The sequence below is a fragment of the Passer domesticus genome, chromosome Z (genome assembly GCF_036417665.1).
Source record: "Passer domesticus isolate bPasDom1 chromosome Z, bPasDom1.hap1, whole genome shotgun sequence".
Classification (NCBI taxonomy): Eukaryota; Metazoa; Chordata; class Aves; order Passeriformes; family Passeridae; genus Passer; species Passer domesticus.
Genome location: NC_087512.1, coordinates 75,157,903 through 75,182,574, shown reverse-complemented (window position 1 = coordinate 75,182,574; position 24,672 = coordinate 75,157,903). Strand labels below are relative to the sequence as shown.

The 24,672-nt window shown below is 51.4% G+C and overlaps 1 protein-coding gene across 3 annotated transcripts in view; it reads right to left on the bottom strand.

Moving 5' to 3' along the window:
• LOC135290251 (zinc finger protein 541-like) overlaps positions 1 to 20,933 on the bottom strand; it is a 310,832-nt gene extending 289,899 nt beyond the window's left edge. Inside the window, exons 1-5 of one of the 3 annotated variants that reach the window (XM_064404152.1) lie at positions 20,608 to 20,933; positions 20,189 to 20,277; positions 19,572 to 19,658; positions 13,610 to 13,722; positions 13,086 to 13,316 (exon numbers count right to left, since the gene is read on the bottom strand). In XM_064404152.1, coding sequence (XP_064260222.1) covers positions 13,693 to 13,722; positions 19,572 to 19,658; positions 20,189 to 20,277; positions 20,608 to 20,671 — 270 coding nt within the window. In that variant the 5' untranslated portion in view covers positions 20,672 to 20,933 and the 3' untranslated portion in view covers positions 13,086 to 13,316; positions 13,610 to 13,692. Of the gene's footprint in view, positions 1 to 13,085; positions 13,723 to 19,571; positions 19,659 to 20,188; positions 20,278 to 20,607 lie in introns of those variants that run through there. The other 2 variants (XM_064404151.1, XM_064404150.1) reach the window with 2 other exon arrangements.
• Between the last annotated feature and the right edge of the window lie 3,739 nt (positions 20,934 to 24,672).

Below are 24,672 nucleotides of genomic sequence, written 5' to 3'. Positions count from 1 at the left end.
TTCCCAGCCTGGCCTGGCTGCAGCTTCTGCCCAGCCTCTGCCGGAAGGCATTTGGCATCAGCTGACAGGCACCCCAAACTGTAACACACCCTGAGATCCCCCACTATATCCAGTCCTGCAGATTAGGAAAAGGGTGGCTGTTTGGAGGTGGAAGTGCTCACATCATGCCACTGTAATCTGGCCATTTTCCTGCTCCATAAATTTCACAAATATTACCTCTGATGCCACCGCCCAAGTGGGGAACAGCCCCATCTGATGCAGCTGTCTCCCTTCCTTTGTCAAGAGATGGACATAGTGCTTCAGTGGAAGGTGGCATTTCTTGAAGGAAGCACTCCATCTTCGGTGCCAGCCCCTGCTGCAGGAAAGAAGGCAATGCCAGACACGGGCACAGGCACAGCAGGTAATTGCTGTGCCGGGCTCAGCCCTGGCCGGGGCTGTGTGGCAGCAGCTCTTCCCCCAGGGCCTGCCCTTGCCCAGCCCGGCAGCAGCCAAAGCTGGAGGTGCCTCAGCTTCCAGGCCTCTGGAGCTCGTTCAGAGCCCCGGGGAAACGGGACTGGTGCAGCAACGTCCCTGGCGCTGCAGCTGCTGTGGAGCTGGCCCTGAGTGCCCAGAGGCCCAAGGCACAGGAGCAGCCCCGAGCGGGAGCCCTGCAGCCAGCCCAGGGCCAGAGCCAGCCCTAGCACACAATGGAAACAGTTCTCATCTTGGTTTGCTTCCAGACTGGGATGCTGGGACAGTTCCTCCATTAGCCTGGCGCTCTGAAGTTGTGAAGCCCTCTGGGCATTCTGCAGGTATGTTCTCACTGTCCCAACAAGGCGTAATGTTTGACTGACTGGTCAGGACCAGGTGACAGAAGCTTCTGTGGCTGTTGTGTTAAAGATGTGTCTGCAGGGACGACCTCACCAACTCCTACCTTGGATGCTGCACAAAAGCCCAGCTCCCATCACAGGAGTGAGTAGTGTGTCCCTGCTGACCCCTCAGGCTGAGCCCTGCTTTTGTGGGGTCCATTCCTGGGAAATGGAACTACTTTCTCTTAAGGTCCTACGACAGGAGACACCAAAGACATGGCCGGCAAGAAATTCCAGGACCCATTAGAAATCATGTGGCAAATGCTGAAGGAAGGTCTGCAGAGAAGACAAGGAGGGTGCATTTCCCTCATGCTTCCCCTGGGACTCAGCAGCCGGGGGCTTTGGCTGCACATCTGGACACGCCGTGCCCGGCACAGCGGGAAGGGATCCATGGCAGCCTCGCTGCCCCGCTGCTGCTTTCACGCCCTGCAGGGCTGTTTCCCAGCCTGGCCTGGCTGCAGCTTCTGCCCAGCCTCTGCAGGAAGGCATTTGGCATCAGCTGACAGGCAGCCCCAATTGCACCACAGTCCATGCCCACCCTCAGATCCCCTGCAATTTCCTGATGTCCAGGCATATCAGATGTTGGGGCTGTTTGAGGAAGGAAGCAGCCTTGGGTTGTCCCAAAATCCTGGGTGTTTTCTGATCCTTATCCATTCCTTTCACAAGTGATGCCTCACCTTCCCCATTCCCAGTCAGGAATGTTTCCATCTGATCCAGCTGTCTCTTTTCCATTCTCCAGAAATGAAAGGAGAGCCTGTGCAGAAGGAAGCATTTCCCGGAGGAAGCAGTGGTTCTGTGCCAGCCTCTGCTGCAGGAAGGGAGGCCATGCCAGGCACAGGCCCAGGAGGTAATTGCTGTGCCTCTGGGCCTGAGCCCTGCTGAGGCTTGAGCTGCCCTCTCTGCTGCTTGGCAGTGCGGGCACAGCCTGGACTAGAGCGGCACAGCCCAGGAGAATTATCCCCAGCAGGCTCAGGGCACTCGGGTCCTGAGCAGTCCTGCTGGGGTCCCTCCATGGGAGACATGTCCTGAAACCTGGCAGTGACTGTATGGGGTGCCCACGGTGGAGAAAGGACAGAGGGGGAGAGCAAGGCTCCAGTGTGTCCTGAGAGGGCCTGGCTGTTTGCCCTTGGGATCTGGGAGCTGTCCCAGCAGAAGGACGGCAATTCTCATGACTCAGATGAATTCCTGAGACAAACACAGAAGGAAGCACCCAGAGGACAAGGTGGGTGCGTTTCCCTCATGCTTCCCCTGGGACTCAGCAGCCAGGGGCTTTGGCTGCACATCTGGACACGCCGTGCCCGGCACAGCGTGAAGGGATCCATGGCAGCCTCGCTGCCCCGCTGCTGCTTTCACGCCCTGCAGGGCTGTTTCCCAGCCTGGCCTGGCTGCAGCTTCTGCCCAGCCTCTGCAGGAAGGCATTTGGCATCAGCTGATATGGTGCCCCAACTGTACTGTGGGCCTGAGATCCCCTGCCATTTCCCAGTCTCTGAGAAATTCAGGAGGTGCTGATATTTGCTCAAGGGAGTGCACTGGCCCAGCCCCAATTACCTGGGCTTTTTCCTGATCTTTACCTGTGACTTAGACAAGCATTGCCTCATGAAGATGCCACATCCCCAAAGGGGAATGTTTCCATTTGATCCAGTTGTCCCTTTTTTCCTTTTTCAAGTGATGGACCAAAAGGCTGTTCAGGAGGAGGAACACTCAGGGAGAAGCAGTGGCTCATTGGCAACCCCTGCTGCAGGAAGGAAGGCGATGCCAGACACGGGCACAGGCACAGCAGGTAATTGCTGTGCCGGGCTCAGCCCTGGCCGGGGCTGTGTGGCAGCAGCTCTTCCCCCAGGGCCTGCCCTTGCCCGGCCCGGCAGCAGCCAAAGCTGGAGGCGCCTCGGCTTCCAGGCCTCTGGAGCTCGTTCAGAGCCCCGGGGAAACGGGACTGGTGCAGCAACGTCCCTGGCGCTGCAGCTGCTGCGGAGCTGGCCCTGAGTGCCCAGAGGCCCAAGGCACAGGAGCAGCCCCGAGCGGGAGCCCTGCCGCCAGCCCAGGGCCAGAGCCAGCCCTGGCTCCCGACTGGGCAGGGGCTGCGCTGGGTCCTGACAGGGCCTGAGCCTGTCCCCTGGGGCTGGGGGAGCTGTCACGGGGCAGGGAGGGCCAGGGATGGCAGTGGCTGCTCAGGGATGGCTTTGGCCCGTGTCCCTGGCAGCAGCCACTGCCCAAGCAGCTGCGCTGCCCCCGGGCTCTCCTTCCGGCCTGCTGGGCTTTGTTGGCTGGCACAGCCTGTGCCCAGGGCCGGCAAGGTGCCTGCAGGCCCCAGCTCTGGGGGAAACAGAGAACGTCCTGCCCATATCCACCGTGCTGCCAGCTCAGCAGTGCAGCACAGCATGGGCTCACGCTCCCCATCACTCCCACAGATGCAGCCAGCACCACAAGACCTGTTCCCAGTGCCCAGGATGGCCTCGGAAGGGGTTTCTGTCAGGGAACAGTCTGCTGGCTAGGGTTACTGGGAGGCGTCCTTTATTTGGAGCTTGTCTTCATGTTCTGCTGCTTTGGAATCTGGTATTCTTGGAACAGAGAACAGTGAGTATTTGTGCTCTCCAACAGCGCCTTTTAGAAGTCTAATTTGGACAGGGAACATTCCCATTGAGAGTGCAGTGGGGTTATGGCCAGTCCATGATTGTCCAAATAACTCTGCTGAGGGTTCTGCTGCTGCCCAGTGCTTCCATTGGCCTCTCCATTGCTGGGCCTTGTCCTGGGGGCCCCGCTGGGGCTGCAGCCAGAGCTGGCTCCCACTGAGGCTGCCTGGCCAAGAGCAGCCCCAGGGGCACGGGGCAGAGGCAGAGGGAGGTGGGGAGGAGAAAGAGCAGGGCCGAGATTGCCCTTGAAAGGCAGAGGCGCTCTGGGGCCCGCTCCTGGCCAGGGAGCCTGCCCAGAGCCGTGCCCTGCTGGCCGGGGCCTTGAGGGGCAGCTGTCCAGCTGGGCCCAGCTGTGCCAGCTGCTCCAGCCGTGCTGGGGAGCCTTGCCAGCTCTGGGCCCTGCTGTGCACGAGGGTCCCTGTGTGCCACTGGCAGCTGGGGCCTCAGCCACCTCCTCTCTCCACAGGTGTTTCTGTGCATCCTCAGCAGATGGGCCAAACAACGCAGGCAGTGGGAACTTGACAGTTTATCCCAGCTATCCACTTCTGCCTGTATCTGCCCTGCCATGGCTGCAGCAGCGTCATGAGGCCTTCCCAAAACCCACCCCTCCACAACGAGACCCTCTGCCCCCGAGCCCCTTTGTCCTGTTCCCTGGCCAGGACTCAAGTTCGGCAGCCCCTGTCTGCCAGGGCAGGGCTTGGCCCACATTTTATGTTTAAGTAAAGAAATGGAGTTTTCACAGTTGTGTCCACGTGGTAGCAGCAGCAAAGCCCACCCGGCACCAGCACTGCCTGAGCTCCATGCCCAGGAGCAGCTGTGGATGGCCACGGTGTGGGCAGGCAGGAGCCAGGCAGGGGCTGCTGTGCCCAGTGGCAGGGCCCCGAGGGGATGGGGGAGCCCATGCTGAGCGTCCCTGGGCTGAGGGCACATTTCCTTCTGTGGCATCATCTGGGCCTGGACCTGAAGAGGCACAAAGGGATATTTTGGGGTCCCTGCTGAGGGGTGCAGGGATCCCTCATGAGGCACAAAGGAGTATTGATGGCCTCTCCTAAGGTGTGCAGGGATCCTTCATGCGTTGGGCAGCAGGGTTAAATTTGATAGGGTATTTTACTCTTCTCAGCAAAGCACAGGGACACTTGGCCGAGGTTTTGCCAAGCTGGGAGAAAGCCTCTTGCAAAGCCTTGGGCCCAGCCTGTGGGCACAGCGGGCGGGCGCAGCCCATCCCCTGGGCCAGTCCGGGCTGCTCAGGCCGGGCCGGGCCGGGCCAGGCTCGGGCCCCGGCAGGGAAGGGCCGCGGCCCTGGGCTCTGCTGAGGCTGCTGAGCTCCGGCCTGCCCTGTGCTGCAGCCCAGCACATTGACAGCCATGGCCGTGCCCTGGGCCACCGCAGGCACCCGGGGCTACAGCTGAGGCCGCGCCTTCTCCCACTGAAGGGAGGCTGGCTCTGTTCCCTCGGAGGGCACAGCTTAGCTCCCAGCACCTTTGGGAACCTGCCTGCTGGGGAACTGCTGGGAGCCAGAGAGTTCCAACCCTTCTCACTGGGAAGTGTCTGGTGGTGTAGGGATTTTAAATTTTTTTCCCTCTAAATTTGTGTCCTGGCAGAGGGTTAAGTTTGCTTGCTCTCAGTAGGGTGCTTTTCTTCTTGGCAGTCAGTGGGGCTTCAATACAGCCAGGGTTGAAGGAGGATCTCTGGCTGCTTGGGCTGTGGTTGTGGGACACCTTGGCTTCAACCTTCCTTTAGGTGTGATTTGCACTAGTGCTTGTGAAGGCATTTTACACTAAGTGCCTTCAGTTTGTTCCTTTTGGTACCAAAAACCGAGAATAAACCTCTTTAACACCACTGTAATATTAAGAGGCAGGCCTTACTTTCTTGACTTGCTGGATGCACACGCCATTAGCATCACAGGGCCTTCTTGGTGGGGTCTTCAGATACCCTGGTGGTCACTGAAGAAGGAAGCTGATTTTTCTGGGAAAAAGATTGTTTTCCATGTGTGGAAAAGAATAATCTGTCACTTCCCCATCCCTTTCTATACAAAGTTATACAGGCAAGTGCATTCATCTATCTCTATCTGCCTTGTCAATCCATTTATCTATCTATCTATCTATCTATCTATCTATATATCTATCTATCTATCTATCTATCTGTCATCTATCTATCTTATTAATCTATTGTGGTGTTGCATTTTATTCAAATGATATGCTCTGTCTCAAAAATGTACCTCTTGAAAATATATGGTTTATTGCAAGCTGTGTTCCTCCCCTGAAGTCCCATGAATCTGCAATCCCATTTGCCCAAATCTTCTTTCGCACCCACTTTGAATTTCCCTCTTAAGATGTGCGAGGAAGACCAGATTCTCTCATGGCCCATCTCTCCCCTAGGCTCGCCCTCTCTCCCCTCCCTTTCCCTTTCCCCCTTCTCCCTCTGAAACCATGTTACACCCGGGGCTGGGACCCCAATAAACCCTCATCTAATCAGCACCCTCAGAAGCCGTGTGGAGTCTCCTTGCGTGCCTGCTGCTGCCAGCGAACTCACAGACCTGGGGGCCCTCTGGGGACTCCCTGGGGAGCTCCCCTCAAAGGAACTGCTACAATCTGTGAAATATTTCTACGCATGATATTTTGTTTATTTGTAAATTATGACACATCTCTTGAGAGCTGGAAAAGAATACCATCCATCTTTGATACAGCAAAGCTTGGGTGGAGGAGCAGACATGAACTGTGATTTCCTTCTTGCTAGACATATGCTGGATTATTTAGATTGACTTTGAACCAAAATCCTGCAAAGCTGGAAAATGACTGGTGGCCATCACTCTGATATCCTTAAAAGCCCTTTTTTCATTTTAATTTTTTTCATCTATGGTGGCTGGTAAATACCTTTCTTCCTTAATCTATGTGCTGGCAATATTGGAGGTAGAAAATAACATAACACTGCATATTTTAGATACTTGATAACTTTCTTGTGAAATTTTATGGCAGTATCTCCTGCCTCAAAACTAAAGCAGCAGGTCAGCTACTGAGCACAACTTACTGCATAGCAGCAGCTCATGTTTCTACAGTGGAATTGGCTTTTTGTTCTTCTGCATGGGTATGAAACATTACCAATTGAAAGGCTGCTTACAGAGCAAAGAGCCTTGTTTAGGGTAACCTGGACTTTGGGAAGGTGGTAGCTGTTAGATCAAGACCCAGCAAACTGCTGAAATTAAGTTTTGTGACTACTTTCTCATGATTTTGGCCTGGCTTCTTTAGGAGGTTCAATTTTCATTTAGAAATGGCACAGTGGAGCCAGTGCTGCCTCAGGACAGGTGGAGCTGGGACAAATGGCTCATTGATTTTGATCTCAACAAAAAGCCACCTGAGCTCCTCATGACAGCAACCCCACAGACTGGTAATGGGTCCATTAAAACTAACTCATCATAGAGGTTTTAACTCGAAGCTCTGACACATGGAGCTTGTTCAGTTCTGCCATGGAGGAAGGGAGTTTGAAGACAAAGAGGTTTAGCAAGGAGATCCATGTACAACAAAAGTGTTTGTATTTTAGCAAATGAAGTATCTTAGAGGTAAAACTTCATCTGTACTCCAGTCTTATCCCTCCATTTTCCCAAATTCTTTGTCTTAATTCCTTTGTCAGTAGGAAAATATGACAGGGAAGTGTAGATCCTCCTTTCCTTCTTGAGCTGGGCAGCTTGTAATCTCGTCTTCTTCCACAAACAGGAGCAGAGAAACGGGAATCATGTCATGAAACCATACTTGGGAAAGTTTTCCCTGTGTTTGTTTTTGCCCTGAAGCAACTGAAATTCCCTGGAATATTGACAAGCCATAAAGGATGGATTTATTGGGGTTGCTAGAATCTTTCATATTTTATGACTTTTCTGCTGCACAAGAGCCTGGCACTTGCAGAACTCTTGCCCCATGCACTTCTCCAGTGCTTCTTGCAGAGAAGCTTTGGGAAGCACTCAGGAAAAGTGCCATGTTCATGTGTGGTTTATGGAGCCCGCAGGACAGGGAAATGTCTTTGCAGTGGACACTGCCTTTTATTCCAAGGTGTAGAAGGATTCTTGGCTGAACAGGGCCATGATATTCCCCTGTGGGAATTGGACAGCCCTGGGCTGCAGATTACAGAGTTACTCTGAAAACCATGTAGCGTCCTCAAACAGGAACAAGATAGACCATGTACTGTCCTCAAATAGATGCAACAAGGAAGAATGAGCTTTGTGCCAGGATGAAACCAAATGCGCCAAGCTCATCGTGGGAACTGCTCATTTGGCACACCTTAGCTAAAGATGCTTATAGTGTGACAACCAATCAGTAATTAAGATGTATGTGTGAATATAGCTACTTAACCAATGAGCATTAAGCACCAGTGGTGTGAGACAGTATATAGAGAAGGATAAATATGTCAAAGTTGCTTAATAGAGGAGGATGACATGTAGCCACATTTGTTGTGAGTGTCGTTACTCAGCCGACTCTCCATGGGACCCTCCTCACCAAGGAATTGGCATTGCTGTGGGAACTGGCTGTTATTCCAACACCCGTGTCATTTGTTCTACTGGAATCCTTGTGAGAAAGGTTGTTCTTCGCCATTGAGATTTTTAGGTGACATTTTTGATCTCAAACAGCCCAAAGTTTTCCATCTCACACGTTTCTGATGCTGGTTTTTCCTTTCCAGTCTGTTGTTGGCCAATGAAGATGCTGCTTACATTCTGCAGGCCGCCATACATGGATACTGTTATAGGTAAAAATCGATCCAGCCAATTTAATAAAAATAAAATATAAATTTATTCACAACCGATATACAGTCCCGACAGCCAACAATCAAGGACAGCACCGACCCCGGGATGGAAGCTGGGTGAACACAGATCCGCCTTCTATGGCACCCAATCCCCGCTGTTCACCAATGCCGCTTGGCAGAATCCGTTCTTATACTCTTTTTCTAGCCCGTGGCAGAGTCCCTTTGTCTTTCCTCAGGGTTCTTCATATTCATGATGCCTCTATTCTGCGTCCTGTGCTGGACAGAACCTTGTCCGGGAACTGATGTGTATCCACTCTTCGGTTACCGGAATCCCGTATGCAGATGTATGTCCTTGATGATCCCCTCTGTCTAAGATGAACATCTCCATGGGCCACCATCGCTGAGCCTCCTCCTGTTCACACCAGTGAGAACAACAATCTCCTGGGCTGGCTGGGTTCACTTCCTATGTTAATGACACTCCTCCTACCCGACTGCCAGCTGCGGTTTCCTCACCCTTTGAAGCAATCCCCTCTTCCCTCGCTACTGTGATTTCAAGGTATGATATTTTATTCTTTTATATATATATATTTGTGTTCTATCAGTACGAATTACCATAATATACATAACAGGAACCAAGCTGAAAGTTCTGCAGTGCTCCACAGCAGCCCAGTTATCCACAGGAGGGCCAAGAGCAGCTCCAGAAGCTCCAAGGGATTCTAACAGATGAATTGCTGTCCCTCAGGAAAGCAGGGCTGTGTCTGAAGTTAAGGGTCTGACCCTGCACCCACATTTGCATAGCAGCAGCTTTCCCACTCTTTATGGAAGGCACATAATATGTGGCACTCTTAATTCAGCACTGGCTTAGTCAGTCTTATAAAGCTCTTTTAAAAAAACCAGACTGGTCAAAAATTATTTGTATTTTAGTTGGTTGGGCTGTTTTTGGCTTTTTTTTTTCTTGGTCTTTGCTTTGGTGCTCAGAGATCATCATGTAAAAGAGATTTTCTGTTCAACTTGCCTGTGAGTATGCAGTGTTTCACCAGCTGGTTAATGAGCTCTAAAAGACATTGTGCTGTCCCTAATCAGGGGGTGGGGGCACTGCTAACAGCCTGGATTGTCCCCACCTGTGTTCCCCTCCTTACCAAAGTACTGTGTAGATCCAGAGCCTTGTACCTTGGCCTGATGGTGCGAAAATCCCCCCAACATCCCTCAGATTGCAAAAATAAAGGCTTCTTGCTCATTAATGTGAAAAGCTGTATGGGTGGCCTGCAGCTAATGTTCTTTTTGCCTGGACCCCAGGCAGTGCTCACATCTAAATGACTGACCAGCCCCAAGCTGCTCTTAAGACTGTTTTAATCAAAGGCACCGAAGCTCTCTTGAGTGCAAATTCTCCAGGAAAACAAGCACAGGAACTTGGATAATGTTGGTGGCAAAAGCACATTACAGAATGGTACCAATTCTAGCCTTTATTTTGCCTTCTTTTGCTGCCATGCATCAAACTGTGTCAGACTCATCAATGAACTGGTTCTTCCAGGATGGGGTGTGCAAGAATGATCCTTCAGCTCATGTGTGGACCTGGTGTGCACCAGGCCAGAGACGTGACTGTCATCCATAGCCAGCCCCTGTCTGCCAAGAGAACAGGGAGCTGCAGCTCTGAGGAACTCAGGGGTTAGGCAGCAAACAGCCCAAATGCCCAGTTTATATCAGTTACTTGTCAGGACGATTTACTGCGGAGAAATTTTTATCGTCCTACCCAGAGCTGGAAAAAAAGAACCCTGGCAGTTGGCTTTAGCTGTGAAGAGACTCTCTTCAACAGGTTCCAGCTCTGCTGCTTGTTTCAATTAAAAGCAGAGCCAAACTCTTCTGTTGGTCACATCAAACCAACATAAGTTTCAGGAGTCTGTGAAAGACATAAGAGCGTCACCATTATTTTATTTTATAATACTTACAGTCTTCTAATTCAGCCATGGGATAATTAGGCCATCACTGACTATATCAAATAACTGGAAAAAGCACTGGAAAAGAAGTTTTTTTACAACAAAGTTTTAAAAACTAATGAATGAATTTCATAAAGAAAACCATGTAGTAAGAATACAGTAATTTAAACATCTCAAAACTCTTTGATAATGGAGCCCTGAACCCCAGTCATGTGCAGTGCAGCCTCAGCTCTCCCTTTGAGGCCAGAGAACTGCCAAGGCTCAGGGCTGGGATGAGCCTTCGTCCAAAAGCGGCTCCAAGACTGATTGGGAATCAATCCAGAGCAGGGCTCACACAAAGAGCAAAGTCTCAAGGCCAAAGCTGAACCTTCATCACGTTGGATTTGTTTTAACACTGATCTGGAGCAAATTTTGCTTCATTGCAACACCACTGTTACCATGAAATTTTACACAAGCTACTAAAAAAGCGCTGTCCTGTCCTGTCCTGAGCTGTGCTGCCCAAATGATGTACAGAAGTTTCTCTGCCTCTGCCCTGTGCTCTTGGCCAGGCAGCCTCAGTGGGAGCTGATGTTAAAGGAAAGGGCACATGAGTGAGCTCTTGGCACATGGACCTCGATTATTTTGTCAGGAAATGCACACAGAGCATTTGCCTCCAGCATGTTGTAGAATCTTCAAACTGTCATTCACCAGCTTTCTGATATAACCAATGTCACGATCCCAATGCAGAAGGGAGCACCGACCAGACCCATTTCCATGGTGTGCTGGGATCCCCCTGTTTCTTGGGGAACTGGGCATTGCAAGGGGGTTGGGTAAGGCCTTGGCTGCCAGATGTCAGTAGACAAGGCCAAAGATGCACAGGGGCCTGGGGAGCTCTGGGTAAGCTCTGGTGACTCTCCACCCTCTTTGCAGACCCTGTGCAACATCCCTGGTGTGGTGGCTGGAGCAGCCCCAGGCCCGTGGGGGCTCTCTCTGTCCCACAGAGGAAACCCTCCCCAAAGCCCTGGGCTTAACCATCCCTAGCACTTCCTAGGGAGCAGGGAGCGCTGCGGGAGGCCAGAGTAGCTTCCCCAGGCAGGTGCTGTCGGGGTGCCTGCAGCACCAAAAGCATCTCCGCTTCGGGCAGCCTTGACAACTCCCCAGCCCAGCAGACGCCTGAGCCCGGATGGAGTAATGACAGCCTCACCAGACAGACGAGGGCACTCTTGGCTTGGCAGACCCAGCAGGGTTTGTTTAGGGAAGATCCAGGGCTCCAGGTGGGGTGAGGGTGAGGAGAACAAACAGGAGCACAAGATCTGCTGAAGGGAACCAGGGGCCAACAGCGAGCAGCAGGGGATGGGCCAGGGTACATCACTGGGGGAAGGTAGGAGGGGTCAGGGTACAAAACATCAATGGGGAAGGGAGTCAGGGGAGGAGTTGAAATGGGATGACTGGGGGTCCACCAGTGGGGGAGCAGAGTGGGGGTGGTTTCCCAGGGAAAGCCAGTGGGGGGAGAGGGGGCACAGAACTCTCTAGAACAGGGAACAAACAGCCGTTGAGTGACAACAGCACATTAACGACCAGAGACTCCTGGGGATTTGTGCCAGTCTCTCACCCTAACTAAACCGCACTATCCTCCCAGGGCATTCCAGCCCCATCATTCCCATGACTGTCACCCAAAGAGCACTGTCCCAGGAAAGGGCAGCCAGGCTGCCGGCTCACCTGCTCCCCGCGCTTGCAGCGGAGCAGCCTGGGCAGCCCTGGCAGGCAGGGCCACAGCCAGGAGGCGCAGGAGGAAGAGGCGCAGAGCAAGGGCCATGGTGCCTTGCCCTCTGCCAGTCCCGCAGCTCTTGCTGCCACCGCTGTCCCAACATCAGCACCGCTTTTTAAGGACGGAGGGGCTGGACATTGTGATGCTGTAGAACCACAGGGTTCTGTGACCCCAGAGCCTGCTGTGACCCCAGAGCCTGCTGTGACCTCACAATCCTGCTGTGACCTCACAATCCTCCTGTGACTTCATGGCCTGGCTCGGGATGGATCTCAGGGCTGGACTTTTCCTTTCTGGGGAGGGAGCTTGTCCTGCCTGGCAGTTGTGTCCAAGGGCTGGGCCAGTCCCCCCAGTCGAGCTCACTGCTCTGTGTTCTGCACACTGGCCCAGGAGATAACATCCAAGGATTTCTGAGCTCCTCAGGCACTGTCAGCCACAGCCCACGATGCTGAGGAGTGTGATCTCTGTCTGGAGACAAGTACCCCACTCCCTCCTGTCAACAGCTTCCCAGCTGGAAGTGTGGCACCTTGGGAGGACCCTGACTCACACAGCCCTTTTGTTTCATAGGAAAGGGTGAAGCCTTTACTTCACCATTTGCTTTTCATGTGCAATGGAAGGCTCTGCTTCCTCTTGTGGTCCTCAAAGGACACAGTCAGTCAATATCACAGCGGAGGAAACCATCCGAGCTCTTCAATGCTTTGATATGGCAAAGGAAACCTTGAGGAGCACACGGTGGGTCTGTGCTGCCTGACCAAGCCAGAGGCCTTCCATGATGGAGTGGCTGCCTCAGTGCACAAGAGAAGAGCTACAGATGCCACCACTCTGCACTTCTGTAATGCCCTGGACACATCAGCCCTGCCCAGCACCCTTGTCCCGCGTTTGGTGAGCTATGGATCTGATGGAGGCACAGTTTGGAGAATGAGGCATTGCCTGGCTGGTCACATCCACAGGGTTGTGGACAATGGCTCAGAGGCCCAATGGATGTCAGTGACCAGTGGTGTCCCTCAGGGTGACAGCAAAACCATCCCTGGACACTGGGAACTCAATGTCCTGATGGTGCTGCTGGACAAGAGAGCTGGAGTTGCCTCCCAAACAGAACTGTTCTCATTCCCCAAGTCTTTCAGCCTTGCTCAATGAATAAGCAGCTTTAAAAAAAAAATCTCTTTTTTTATCCTTCTTGTATGAAGTTTTGATTAGAAAGAGATTTTATTTTTTACAGTTATATTTAGCAAATACATTAAATAGCAGATGCTTTTAAGATGCCACGTTCTGGAACTGCAGCAAATTCCTCCCTGACTGACATTCATGAGTGCCTGCTCCTCAGGGAGGAATCAGAAGGTCCTGTCCAGAGGGTGGGAGCAGATTTATGCCCTATTCTGCAGGAGCTGCTTTCCAGCTTTTTTAATGGAATGATCCAGGTTTTCATTGGCGTCTGTGGAGAAAGAGAGAAAAGTCAACTAAGGGACCACAAAGAGCTGTTGTAAATTTCTTTTGAGAAGTGTTTTTCAATGCAAATGCAAGAGAGTGAGGGCCAGGAAGAAACTGAACATTCTTTTCTGAAAAAGACTGGTTATTACAGACTGAGCTTCAGAGACCCAATGCCCAGCTGGTCAGTACTTCCCAAAGAGTCCAAATCCCTCATTTCTATCAGCTACTTGTCAGGAGTATATACATGAAATATAGATATTATATTCCTCAATAAAGAACCCTGGCAGTTGGCTTTACCTATGAAGCGAAGAGACTCTTTTCAACAGGTTCCAGCTCTGCTGCTTGTTTCAATTAAAAGCAGAGCCAAACTCTTCTGTTGGTCACATCAAACCAACATAAGTTTCAGGAGTCTGTGAAAGACATTAGAGTGTCACCATTATTTTATTTTATTATACTTACAGTCTTCTAATTCAGCCATGGGACACCTAGGCCATCACTGACTATATCAAATAACTGGAAAAAGCACTGAAAAAGAAGTTTTATTACAACTAAGTTTTAAAAACTAATGAATGAATTTCATAACAAAAACCATGCAGTAAGAATACAGTAATTTAAACATCTCAAAGCTCTTTGATAATGGAGCCCTGAACCCCAGTCATGTGCAGTGCAGCCTCAGCTCTCCCTTTGGGGCCAGAGAACTGCCAAGGCTCAGGGCTGGGATGAGCCTTTGTCCAAAAGCGGCTCCAAGACTGATTGGGAATCAGTCCAGAGCAGGGCTCACACAAAGAGCAAAGTCTCAAGGCCAAAGCCAAACCTTCATCACGTTGGATTTGTTTTAACACTGATCTGGAGCAAATTTGTCTCCCCTGCAACACCACTGTTACCATGAAACTTTACACGAGATACTAAATAAGCACTGTCCTGTCCTGTTCTGAGCTGTGCTGCCCAAATACTGTTGAGAACTTGCTCTGCCCCTACCCTGTGCCCCTGGGGCTTCTCTTGGCCAGGCAGCCTCAGTGGGAGCCAGCACTGGCTGCAGCCCCAGCGGGCCCCCAGGACAAGGCCCAGCAATTGAGAGGCCAATGGAAGCACTGGGCAGCAGCAGAACCCTCAGCAGAGGTATTTGGACAACCATGGACTGGCCACAACTCCACTGCAGCATGTCTCCCAGTGAGGCTACCAATGTCAGTACCAGAGTTATAAGAAAACTGCGGATAAAAATCAACAACCGACCCTCTGAGCTCGTACAGCTTGCGAATGCCAAGATAGCAGCCTATCAGCACAAGTGGCACAGTGAACACTGTCACCACCATGCCTATCATGCAGGTCCTGCGCACATCCTGGGGGCAGACAATTCTTGGGAGGCGCACTGGATCCGGGGCATATATTCCTGTTTCATTGATAACGTCTGTGGGAGCAATGGGGAGCGTGAGCCCATGCTGTGCTGCACTGCTGAGCTGGCAGCACGGTGGATACGGGCAGGACGTTCTCTGTTTCCCCCAGAGCTGGGGCCTGCAGGCACCTTGCCGGCCCTGGGCACAGGCTGTGCCAGCCAACAAAGCCCAGCAGGCCGGGAGGAGAGCCCGGGGGCAGCGCAGCTGCTTGGGCAGTGGCTGCTGCCAGGGACACGGGCCAAAGCCATCCCTGAGCAGCCACTGCCACCCCTGGCCCTCCCTGCCCCGTGACAGCTCCCCCAGCCCCAGGGGACAGGCTCAGACCCCGTCAGCAGGCATGGGAGCCTTGCACTCCCCCTCTGCCCTTTCCCCACCATGGCCACCCTGTGCAGCTGCTCCCAGGTTTTGGGACGTGTCTCCCATGGAAGGAGGCCAGCAGGAATGCTGAGCCTGGCTGAGCCTGGCACAGCAATCACCTTCTGTGGCACTGTCTGGCATCTCCTCCCTTTGTGCATCGGTGGCTGGCACTGAGCCATTGCTTCCTCCAGGAAGTGCTGCCTTCCACAAAGGTTTTTGGTCCACATCTGGTGTTGAGAGCTTTGTAACAAGCTGGCTCCGAGCTAAAGGTCACAGTGAGATTAATTTGACCAAGATACAGAATGAAGGGAGTTGCTATTCCAATTAAGCTGTGTCCTTGGCCCACGGATGAAGTAATGCATAAACACAGGTGGTGGAGAAAAATAACCTGGGAAAGCGGGATAGTTATACCAAAAACAGCACGTAGTTAGCTGATAGCTAGTTAGCCAATGGTGAGCTGGGATTTTGCACTATGCATGAGCTAATTAAAAGGTGTATAATAATCGGTGATTCGGGAATAAAGACGAGACTTGTCGATCATCATCTGGTGAGCGAGTCTTCCTTCTCCATCAAATGGCTGACCCCAACGTCGACGACTACGGACGGACACGGCTGCCACGGATGGGGAAGTAGGAGTGGGTCTCTCTGAAGCAAGGGGGGGGACGGCAAACGACCACTGTGAGGTCGCGGCCCTGGGAGCTGTATAGACCGTCTCAGCCTACGTGCTGCCGAAGTCTGTAAGCCTTGCAACAGCGCTGATTAGAAATGGAAAGGCAAGCAGCATATGATTTATTTATTTGCTTTTTAAAAAAGCAGCAGATTAAGGACATAGACTTGCAGAAAGAGCTCCCACAGTTGTTAGCTTACGGGTGTGCACAAGGAGTTTCTCAAGATCCTTGTGCACTACATGAGTTAACAGAGTGGCGTAAGTTCGAGACCAAGAGGGCGGTTACGCGCGCCGCGGGAGAGCCCGGGGCAGACGTGGCGGCGAAATCGCGTATAGTAGCGGCGGTCCCAGCGGTGCGGCGGCGGAGCGGACCGAGCGCTGCGGCGGCGGCATGCTCGGTGCCGGCGGCGGTTACGCGCACCGCGGGTCCAGTGACACGCACGGTGACAAAAACTCTCACGGCAGCTGTCCGTGGGGAAAGCGCACAGATCGCGAGGGGGGTGCCGGCCAGGGCCAAGCCGGCCAAAGTGAGACGCGGCAGCCGAATACGCGGCAGCGATAAGCGCAGTGCCAATGGTAGCGGCGGCGGACGCGCACCAGTAACGCAAAACCCGAAAGCTGGAGCTGGGAGGGCTTTTTCACTTTTTGCAAGCGCACAAAAGCACCAGCGGTGTGAGACGTGCTCCCGCTGGCTGCGGGTGCTGGCGCAGAGCCAGGGGGAACCAGCCCGAGCGGAGATCCAGGCAGAGCGGAGCCCAAAGGAGATCAGGGCTGCGCGGGTCCGGGCGAGGGCGTTCCTTTCCGCACCCCCGGGATAGTGCAGACTGAGGCTCTGCCGGAGCAGGCGGAGACGGGGCGCGGGCAGACATTCCTCAAAGCACTGCCCTGTCACAGCTGCCTAGCAAGCACAGCAGACAGCCCATCGCAGCAATTCAAACAAGTATCTGAGAAAAAACAGGTCAGGAATTTTTTCCTTCAAGATCAGGATGAAAAACTTCTGAAATTTCACACAGTGCTTCATCCAGATGTTATACAGGGCATTTCACCCAACTGTTCCACAGACTTTACAGTTTGTTTACCAGTTTTTTTGTAAATGTGTTTGCTTTTCTAAAAGTGATTGAGTATTTGGGTTTGATGGCTTTAAGTTTGATGACTTTATTACCTTTCCCTTGCCTGAGGCGTGAACAACCTTTTAGGGTTCACTTAGAGTCTAAGTAAACTTCCTAGTTTCTGTTTGGACTACGTATGAGAAGATTTAAACTGTAATATTTCTGTATACTATGGGCTTTATAGTCTTTGCTCTCTTCTATTCATTAAGAGATGGCATTAGATAAATAGATGTAAATGTGCTAATTATTTTGTACTATCCTTATTTTAAGTGAAATTATTTGTGTTTAAGATTATCTGTCATCTTTTTCACTTTTGTTTTAAAATATTTATCCAAGATTCAAAGTTTTAAGAATTATTGATATTAAGTTTATAATCTTTGTTATTTTTAGTTTTTGTAAGTAATGCTGATAGATAGTGATTGTTGTTAATACTAAATGAATACTTTGAAAAGGTTGTCTTAACCCCTTCAAGCACTTTTGTTAAGAAGTTTTCAGATTTTTGTGATAAGAATTATTATTAAGGTATTGTTGTAGTATTTGCAACTAGCTTTCATGTGTTTTTCTATTTTTTTTGTGTGATCACCTGCAAGACACATGTATCTTTAAGATCCTGTCTTTTTATTTCCTAACTATTTAGATGTTTCTGAAGGTTTTTAGCCAAATTACCAGTTTTGTAGTTCTTTTAATTATTATTACAGGAATACTCCAGCAGAGAATTCAAGAAGTTGCTATGTTTGGAAAATCTCTGTCTTAACAGAAACTTCAGAAGGATTCAATTATTTGCTGGTTTAATTGGTGCCCTGTCTCAGCTTGAAAAGAAAACGGGGGAGCTCAGGGTATTGGAGTGGCTCTCTCCACCGCTACAGCAACAGAGAACTGTGAGACTGAAAATTGAAATGATTGCATCCCTCATAAAGAAAGGACGTTTTAGGGCAATCCAAGTTACAGGAGCGGAGCCTTCCACGATACGATTGCTCATCAAAAAGGACACGCTTGACTGGTATTTGGTGAACTCTGGGGAGCTCCAGGAAGCCCTTTTAGGAGCTGGAGCTGTCGTGGAGACTGGGAAACTGCATCCTAGTCCCCTCCAGTGGATGACAGAATGGGACTAGATAACAAAGCCCATTCGGAGTTTGTCACCATTAAGGGGGGCTATCACGGCCTTTACGGACGCTGGTAAAAAGTCCAAGAGAGCAGCCGTGACATGGAAACAGCAAGGACAGTGACGACAACATTTGTTAGATGCAGATGCCAGGGACAGTCTACAGACATTAGAACTTTTAGCTGTAGTATGGGCAATGATGAATTTAAAAGGTCCTTTGAATATTGTGACTGACTCCCTTTATGTAGCAGGAGTAGCTGCCAGGGTACTATACTGGGGGAAGGGATATCTTTGTGTTTCCTCTCCAACAGGACCCTTGTGGATCCCTGCGAAGTGGACTCGAGCTGTACCAGATGTTCAGGACCGTCGCGGCCTTGTCACCGGAGGACAAAAAGAGGGTGCACAACAAACTGACGCTGATATTGCGACCCTATTTGCAACGCCTCCAGCCCTACTTTAACAACGCGCAACGTGCCTGCGTTCATCTTCCTGACGATTGGATCGAGTGGTGTCAGGACCTTACGGTAGAAGTAAAAGCTCCTCAATCACAGCCATGCCTGGACTGTGGGGACACTAAATGCGCTGCATAGATCGCGCTAGAGTGTGGAGGCTGTAATAAGGTGTTTTGGTTGGGGCAATCGACCATTGGGCAAAACTGGTGCCCGAGCTGCCGATTCTCTTGGAACTTGCAGAACTCGTGGCAGCGAGCACTAAGGGATTTTACAGGGCTTGATTTGAGAGGATCGTTAGGCTTATATGAAGCCCCGGAGCAAATTATTTTGGCATATGTTACTTGGCAACTTAAGACCATGTGTGAGCGAGCTGAAACAGGTAGTAGTAGCCACACTTTTACCTGGAGGGGCAGCTAATAAGGCCATGAATTTGGCCAAGCAATTAGGCTGCTGGGCTAAAGACGAACTGAACGCCACCTCCCAGGTATTGGACATGCTGTCTCAAGATGTACAAAGTGTAAATCACGCAGTATTGCAAAATAGAGCAGCGATTGATTTCTTGTTATTAGCTCAAGGCCATGGTTGTGAAGAATTTGAGAATATGTGTTGTATGAATTTATCAGATCATTCTGTATCAATATGCTATAGAGATATTGTGTGATAGTATTGCTAATGCTTGTATTACCATGCTTGCTTAATTGCATACAAAGAATAGTGAGTCAGATGATGGAAAGGGCTTGGAAAACAACACTTCTAGCCCAAAAAGAAAACGGGGGAAATGTTGAGAGTTTTGTAACAAGCTAGCTCCCAGCTAAAGCTCACCGTGAGATTAATTTGACCAAGATACAGAATGAAGGGAGTTGCTATCCCAATTAAGCTGCGTCCTTGGCCCACGGATGAAGTAATGCACAAGCACAGGTGGTGGACCGGCATAGCCTGGGAAAGTGGAATAGTTATACTAAAAACAGCACGTAGTTAGCTGATAGCTAGTTAGCCAATGGTGAGCTGGGATTTTGCACTATGCATGAGCTAATTAAAAGGTGTATAATAATCGGTGATTCGGGAATAAAGACGAGACTTGTCGATCATCATCTGGTGAGCAAGTCTTCCTTCTCCATCAGTGCCCTTCTGCCCGTTTCTTGACCCTGCTGGCATGTCTGGATTTTCTTCCCACTCACCTGAGCAAGAGTGCTGCTGGCAAGTTTCTGCTCTTTTTTCCAGCAGTAGTAGTACTCCACACACTGTGCCACGGTCTTACTTGGGATCTGTTGTGAAAAGCAAAAGAAGGAATCTGAAACGGCCGTCCTGAGGGGTGCATTGGAGAACAATGAGAATACAGAGTAAAGTAGGAATTAAAGTCATGGAGAAAATTGAGGAGGGTGTAAAATGAAATCAATATGCAGGAGTCAGAGAGGCATTATGCAATGTAATAAACCGAGTCTTATGCTACGTGGTACCACATGTAATGCACAGATCAACACCAAGTCCCCCTAGCAGAGTTCTTCTTTGCCCTGTTCACTGCGGTTTTCCCAGCACAAGGTGTTGTGGAAGCAGCAGCACACCTGGAAGACAAGTCTAACAGAACAGAGCTTTGTCTTCCAAAAGAGCCTGGAGAGAAGGGCTGCAGAGGCAGGATCATCATTTTCACGCAGGCCTTCCATGTCCTGTTCTGTGACTACTTTAACAGTTTTGGTACTTGAGAAGAGAGGGACATAGGTGCAGTATTTGGTACCAGCAATAATCAACATGTCCCTTCTGATGATCTGCCAAGGTGAGGTATGTCCTGTGGCTTTACCTGCTTCTGGATGAGATGGAAATCCTTGCCGTAGGTGTGGAAAGCCTTTTGGAAGGCCTCCTTCTCCTCAGCTGTCCATCTATCAGAGCCTGGCAAGAAAAAGCAGCAGCTGAATTGATCCCTCTAGCCACTTGAAGCAGATCCCACTGGCTGCAGAAAGCAAGCTGGCTCCAGCCATCATTCATGTGTGTGCATGTCTGCTCCCTCAGAAGGTGATGAAGATGAGAGCAGGCATTCCCCAGGGAAAAAAGCATGGAAAACGAGTCAAGCTGAAGGAGTAGATGCTGGTGCTTTCCCTGCCCCCAGAGAAGGCGAGATTGTGTGCTGGTTTTAAGCACAATTGAAGCAGAAATGCTTCACACGGCCATTAAGGGCACGGCAGCACGTGTCAGTGAAGGAAGAAGCTGGGCTTTGGTTACCTGCGTAATGATAATCAGCCAAGGGATGGCCTTGAGCTGTTGAAGGCCCCCCTGAGAGCAACATCTCCAGAGCCTCCTGCAAGATGCAAAGGAAAAAGGCTTGAGCTGCCCCACAACACAAAAAAGGAGCCAAACCCCACCCATGCTGCTTTCAGCCGCTTTGCCTCTTCAGCTGAGGACTGAGGCCACTGGCTCTCATATGGGTCAAAGACTGGGCTTTGCTCCCAGTCCCTCATTTCTGCTGCCCAGCCCTTGGCTCCTGCTCCCCAAGGGTAGCATTTTCCTCTCCATCTCCATGATTTTGCTCCTCCTGCACCCAGAATTGCCTCAGCTGACTGCGGCTTCTGGGAATTGCCCCTCAAAATGTCTTCGAGAACACAGATCTCCAGGAGGTTTTCAAGGCAGCAGGCCGCAGGACCCTGCAGCGCTGCCTCCAGGAGAGATCTTGTCCCTGCTGGAGCCATTTGGGCTCAGCCCTGCCGCAGCTGGACGAGACACAGCAGGCAGCGAGTGCTCTGCTGCTTGTGAACTCCCTTCTACAAGGCGCAGCCAGGAAAGGCTGTCCTGCTGCCCGGGCCTTATCAATTCCCTGCCCACTCTTGCCTGCGCCCAAACAGCCGCTTCCTACCGGAACGCTGCCGCGTGCCTGGTGCAGGCAGTGCAGGGCGAGCTCCAGCTGAGCTGCTGCCCCGGGAAGGCCACGGGAGCTGGCCATGTCCAACAGTTCTCTGACTGCAAGCACAACAAAAACCCACCCAAAGTCAGTCTTGAGCCAGCAAAGTGGAAGGCTTTCCATACAAGGCAGAAGGAAAGCACAAGAGCTAAAGCCTGCAGCTTGGAGAGCACAAAAAGGAGAGCAAAGCAAGGGGCAGCTGAAGCAAGGGCCCACCTAGTGCTGCCTCTCCCTTCCATGCACCTTTTGGCATAAGGAGTGGGGGCCAATCTCCCCTCTTCCAGTGGCACATGCCTCTGAACCATTTGGAGAGCAGCACAGTTGCTCTTTTTCCTGCTCTGCTGCAGAAGCAGAGCATTCTCCTTGCCCCTACCACTTCCAGAAGGGAAGATGGGCATGACAAGGAGAGAAGCAGAGCCTGCCAAAAGCTGCCTTTTTACCCAAAAACCAGCATTTTACATGCCTGACTATCTCAGGAGTGGAAGGAAAGCTAGACAGCTACCTCTGTCCGGTTTTTCCAGGTCAGGGTCGTCTTCCTCCAAGGGCTTCCAGACCAGGGTTGCAGGCTCTTCATCCTCACTTGGCGGCCCGGTCTGCAGCTCAGGGAGCTCGGCCTGAAAGTCACTGCCAACATTGATGTGTCTAGAGGAAGAAGGAGGGGGATGAAAGAAAGGCAAGTGGTCAAGAGACACCTGGTGTGCAGCCATGGCCTTGGACCAATTGCACCCTGACTCTGAAAGAGCAGTTGTCCTGCTCGCCGTTCCTCAAGTTTGCTGTCCTTTAACCCTAGGCCAAAAACTCACAGCTCAGTGTGGGCTCTTGCTTTCCTTTTCATTGTGCCTCTCCTTTCCACCTGAAAGAGATCAAAACAACGCTCCAGATGAAACTCATTCTGCCAAGATGTGTCGGTAGCCTTGCTTCTCATCCTCATCATCACTGAAAACCCCAAGCTCCTCTGTCCCAGTTCCTCTCCATTAGGTGTCATTGCTGTGTTTTTCACTTGGAATTTCTGAGGCAGGTCCCTCTAGCAGTCTGCAGCTTCCTGAAAAAGGAAAGCTGAAGGGCGGGCACTAGAGTGCCTTGAGTCTTGGGGCCAGTGAGAAGAGCCAAGAGGATGGCATGGAAGATGCACTACGGAGGCTTGGGTTGGATGGAAGGAAAAGGTTCTTCAGCCAGAGGGGGCTTGGGCACTGGAAGTGCCTCCCCAGGGAAGGGCTCCCAGCACCAAGGCTGAGAGAGCTACAAAAGTCTTTGGACACTGCTCTTGGGCACAGGCTGGGATTCCTGAGGCTGTCCTGAGCAGGCCCAGGTGCTGGGCTCCATGATCTTTGGGAGTCCCTTCCAGCCCAGAAAATGCTGTGATACTGTGATTGTGTTCCTGAGAAGCACCACTCAAGAGGGCATTTTACAGCTGCCTCTGACCGTGAGGCAGAGCCAGCCCTACACACATTGAACAACACAGACAAATCTAGAGCAATATCTCTCTGGAAAAGAGATGCAAGGCAGGTGGAAAAAAATCAAAAAAGCTATGAAAATAGAATATTGTTCCAGTGTCTGGAAGGGATGTAAGTATGTGAGTACATAAGAATTGCTGCAACCAGATCATTTCTGAGGATGAAAGCCAGTATTGCAGGACAAGCCCAGCAAACTGCTTCCATGCTCTGATGGGCAGGCATCCCAGAGGAGAAGTCCCATCCTTCTGGTTTTTGAAGCTTTGCAGCAGGTGTGACCAGAGTGAGGGCGTAACAGGATTTGTGGACACTGAACCCCTGAATTCCTTCGGAATGACCAGTTGGTTTTGGGGTCACCACAACGTAGTTTTAGGACTTAAATGGGTGCCACGAACTTCTAATCAGGCGATCAGTAAACGAGAATCTACAAGTGCACCGTGACAGCTCCCTACGTCCTCTATGGAAAGGTCTGCATGTCCTCTGGAGGCAGCATTATTCCTGGAGAAGTTGCAGCCTGCTTTCATGTGCAACCTCGTCTGGGGAAAGTGACCACACGCTGTGTCTGTGGTGGTTGGTGGCAGAGCCAGCTGGAGCCTCCTGCTGTTCTGTGAGTGCTTTGGGGCCCACGGGGATTTTCTTACCTTGCACAGTGCCAAAGTGCTGTGGGGATGCCTGGCGGCAGACGAGGAGATGAGGATGTCACTGCAGAGGCCAGCTGTGACACTGAGTGCAGAAGGTGGCTGCTGAGGGACAGCCCAGGAGCAGATGCTGCAGCTGCTGCTCCAGCGCTGCTCCACCAGTGTTCCACCAACGGCCGCAGGAGCAGCAGACAAGGGCAGTTGCTACGGGCACAGCCCAACATTCCATGCAGAACCCCAGGGGAACCATGGGACAGAAACAGGGACAGGCCACCTTTGCCCCTTCTACTTCTTCTGCTGCAAGTTTGCTCTGAGGAGCTCCCCACTGGGGCTTTTCCCCTCAGTCCTCTGGACATGGAAAAGCAGAGCCGGGACAGCTCTGGCTCTCCTCTGTGCTTCTCTGTAAGGTGCCTGCAGCTGAACAGGCACAGGAGCTGGCTCTGTCCAAGGGCCCATTCCACATTTCCTGCACTGCAGAACCACAAGGACTCCTGCCGCTGCCTCTCCTCTGGCTCTGAGAGGAGCTAGAGCTTGCAAATTGTTCCATGCAGAACCAAGTGCAAAGCTTTCTCTCCAAGTGGCGGCATTCATCCTGCCCCCTTTCTCAATTGTCTGGTGCCCAATAATGTCACTTGATGTTTTCCCTCCTTTGGCCAGCTGAGCTGGTCTCTCACCTCAACACTCCTTCCCTGAAACTTGGAGAAACGGGATGTTTCTCAGGGGAGCTGATGGGGACACACACACTGGGGCAGTGCACCAGCATTGCTGTAGTCAACATGTCATGCAGAATTTCTAGGTCTCTCTTCCAGCTCCCTTGAAGAAGGGGGAATGTTCATCTCTACTACTCTGGCATTCCTCTAAGGAAGGAACACCAAGAGAATTTCTTTTCCACACTAATGGCCTTCACCTTTGTTTGAATACTTAGGTGCCAGATATGGCAAAACCCAGCCACTTGTACTGCTTTCCTGCCTAAGGTTTAAGCAAAAGCAAATCTTGCTACCTTCCCAGCCTGCATGTTACACCCACGCCAGCCACCTGCTGGGAAAACATCTGGAATGAGGCCCACTGCAAGGCAGATACTTTGTAGGCTCCAGATCCCACCTGCACTGGCTCCAGCAGGCAAGGGCAAGCTTTGGTCGCTTCCCAGAAGCAGCCTGGCCATTCCCCCCTGCCTCGCCCCCTCGCCATCCTCCACAGCCCCTGCTGCCAAAGCCTTGCTAGGCAGAGCCATTTGCTGGGCTCGGTAAAAGAGTGACTTGGATTCTTCTTTGGTGCAAATACCAAAGCTGTGAGAAGTGAGAGG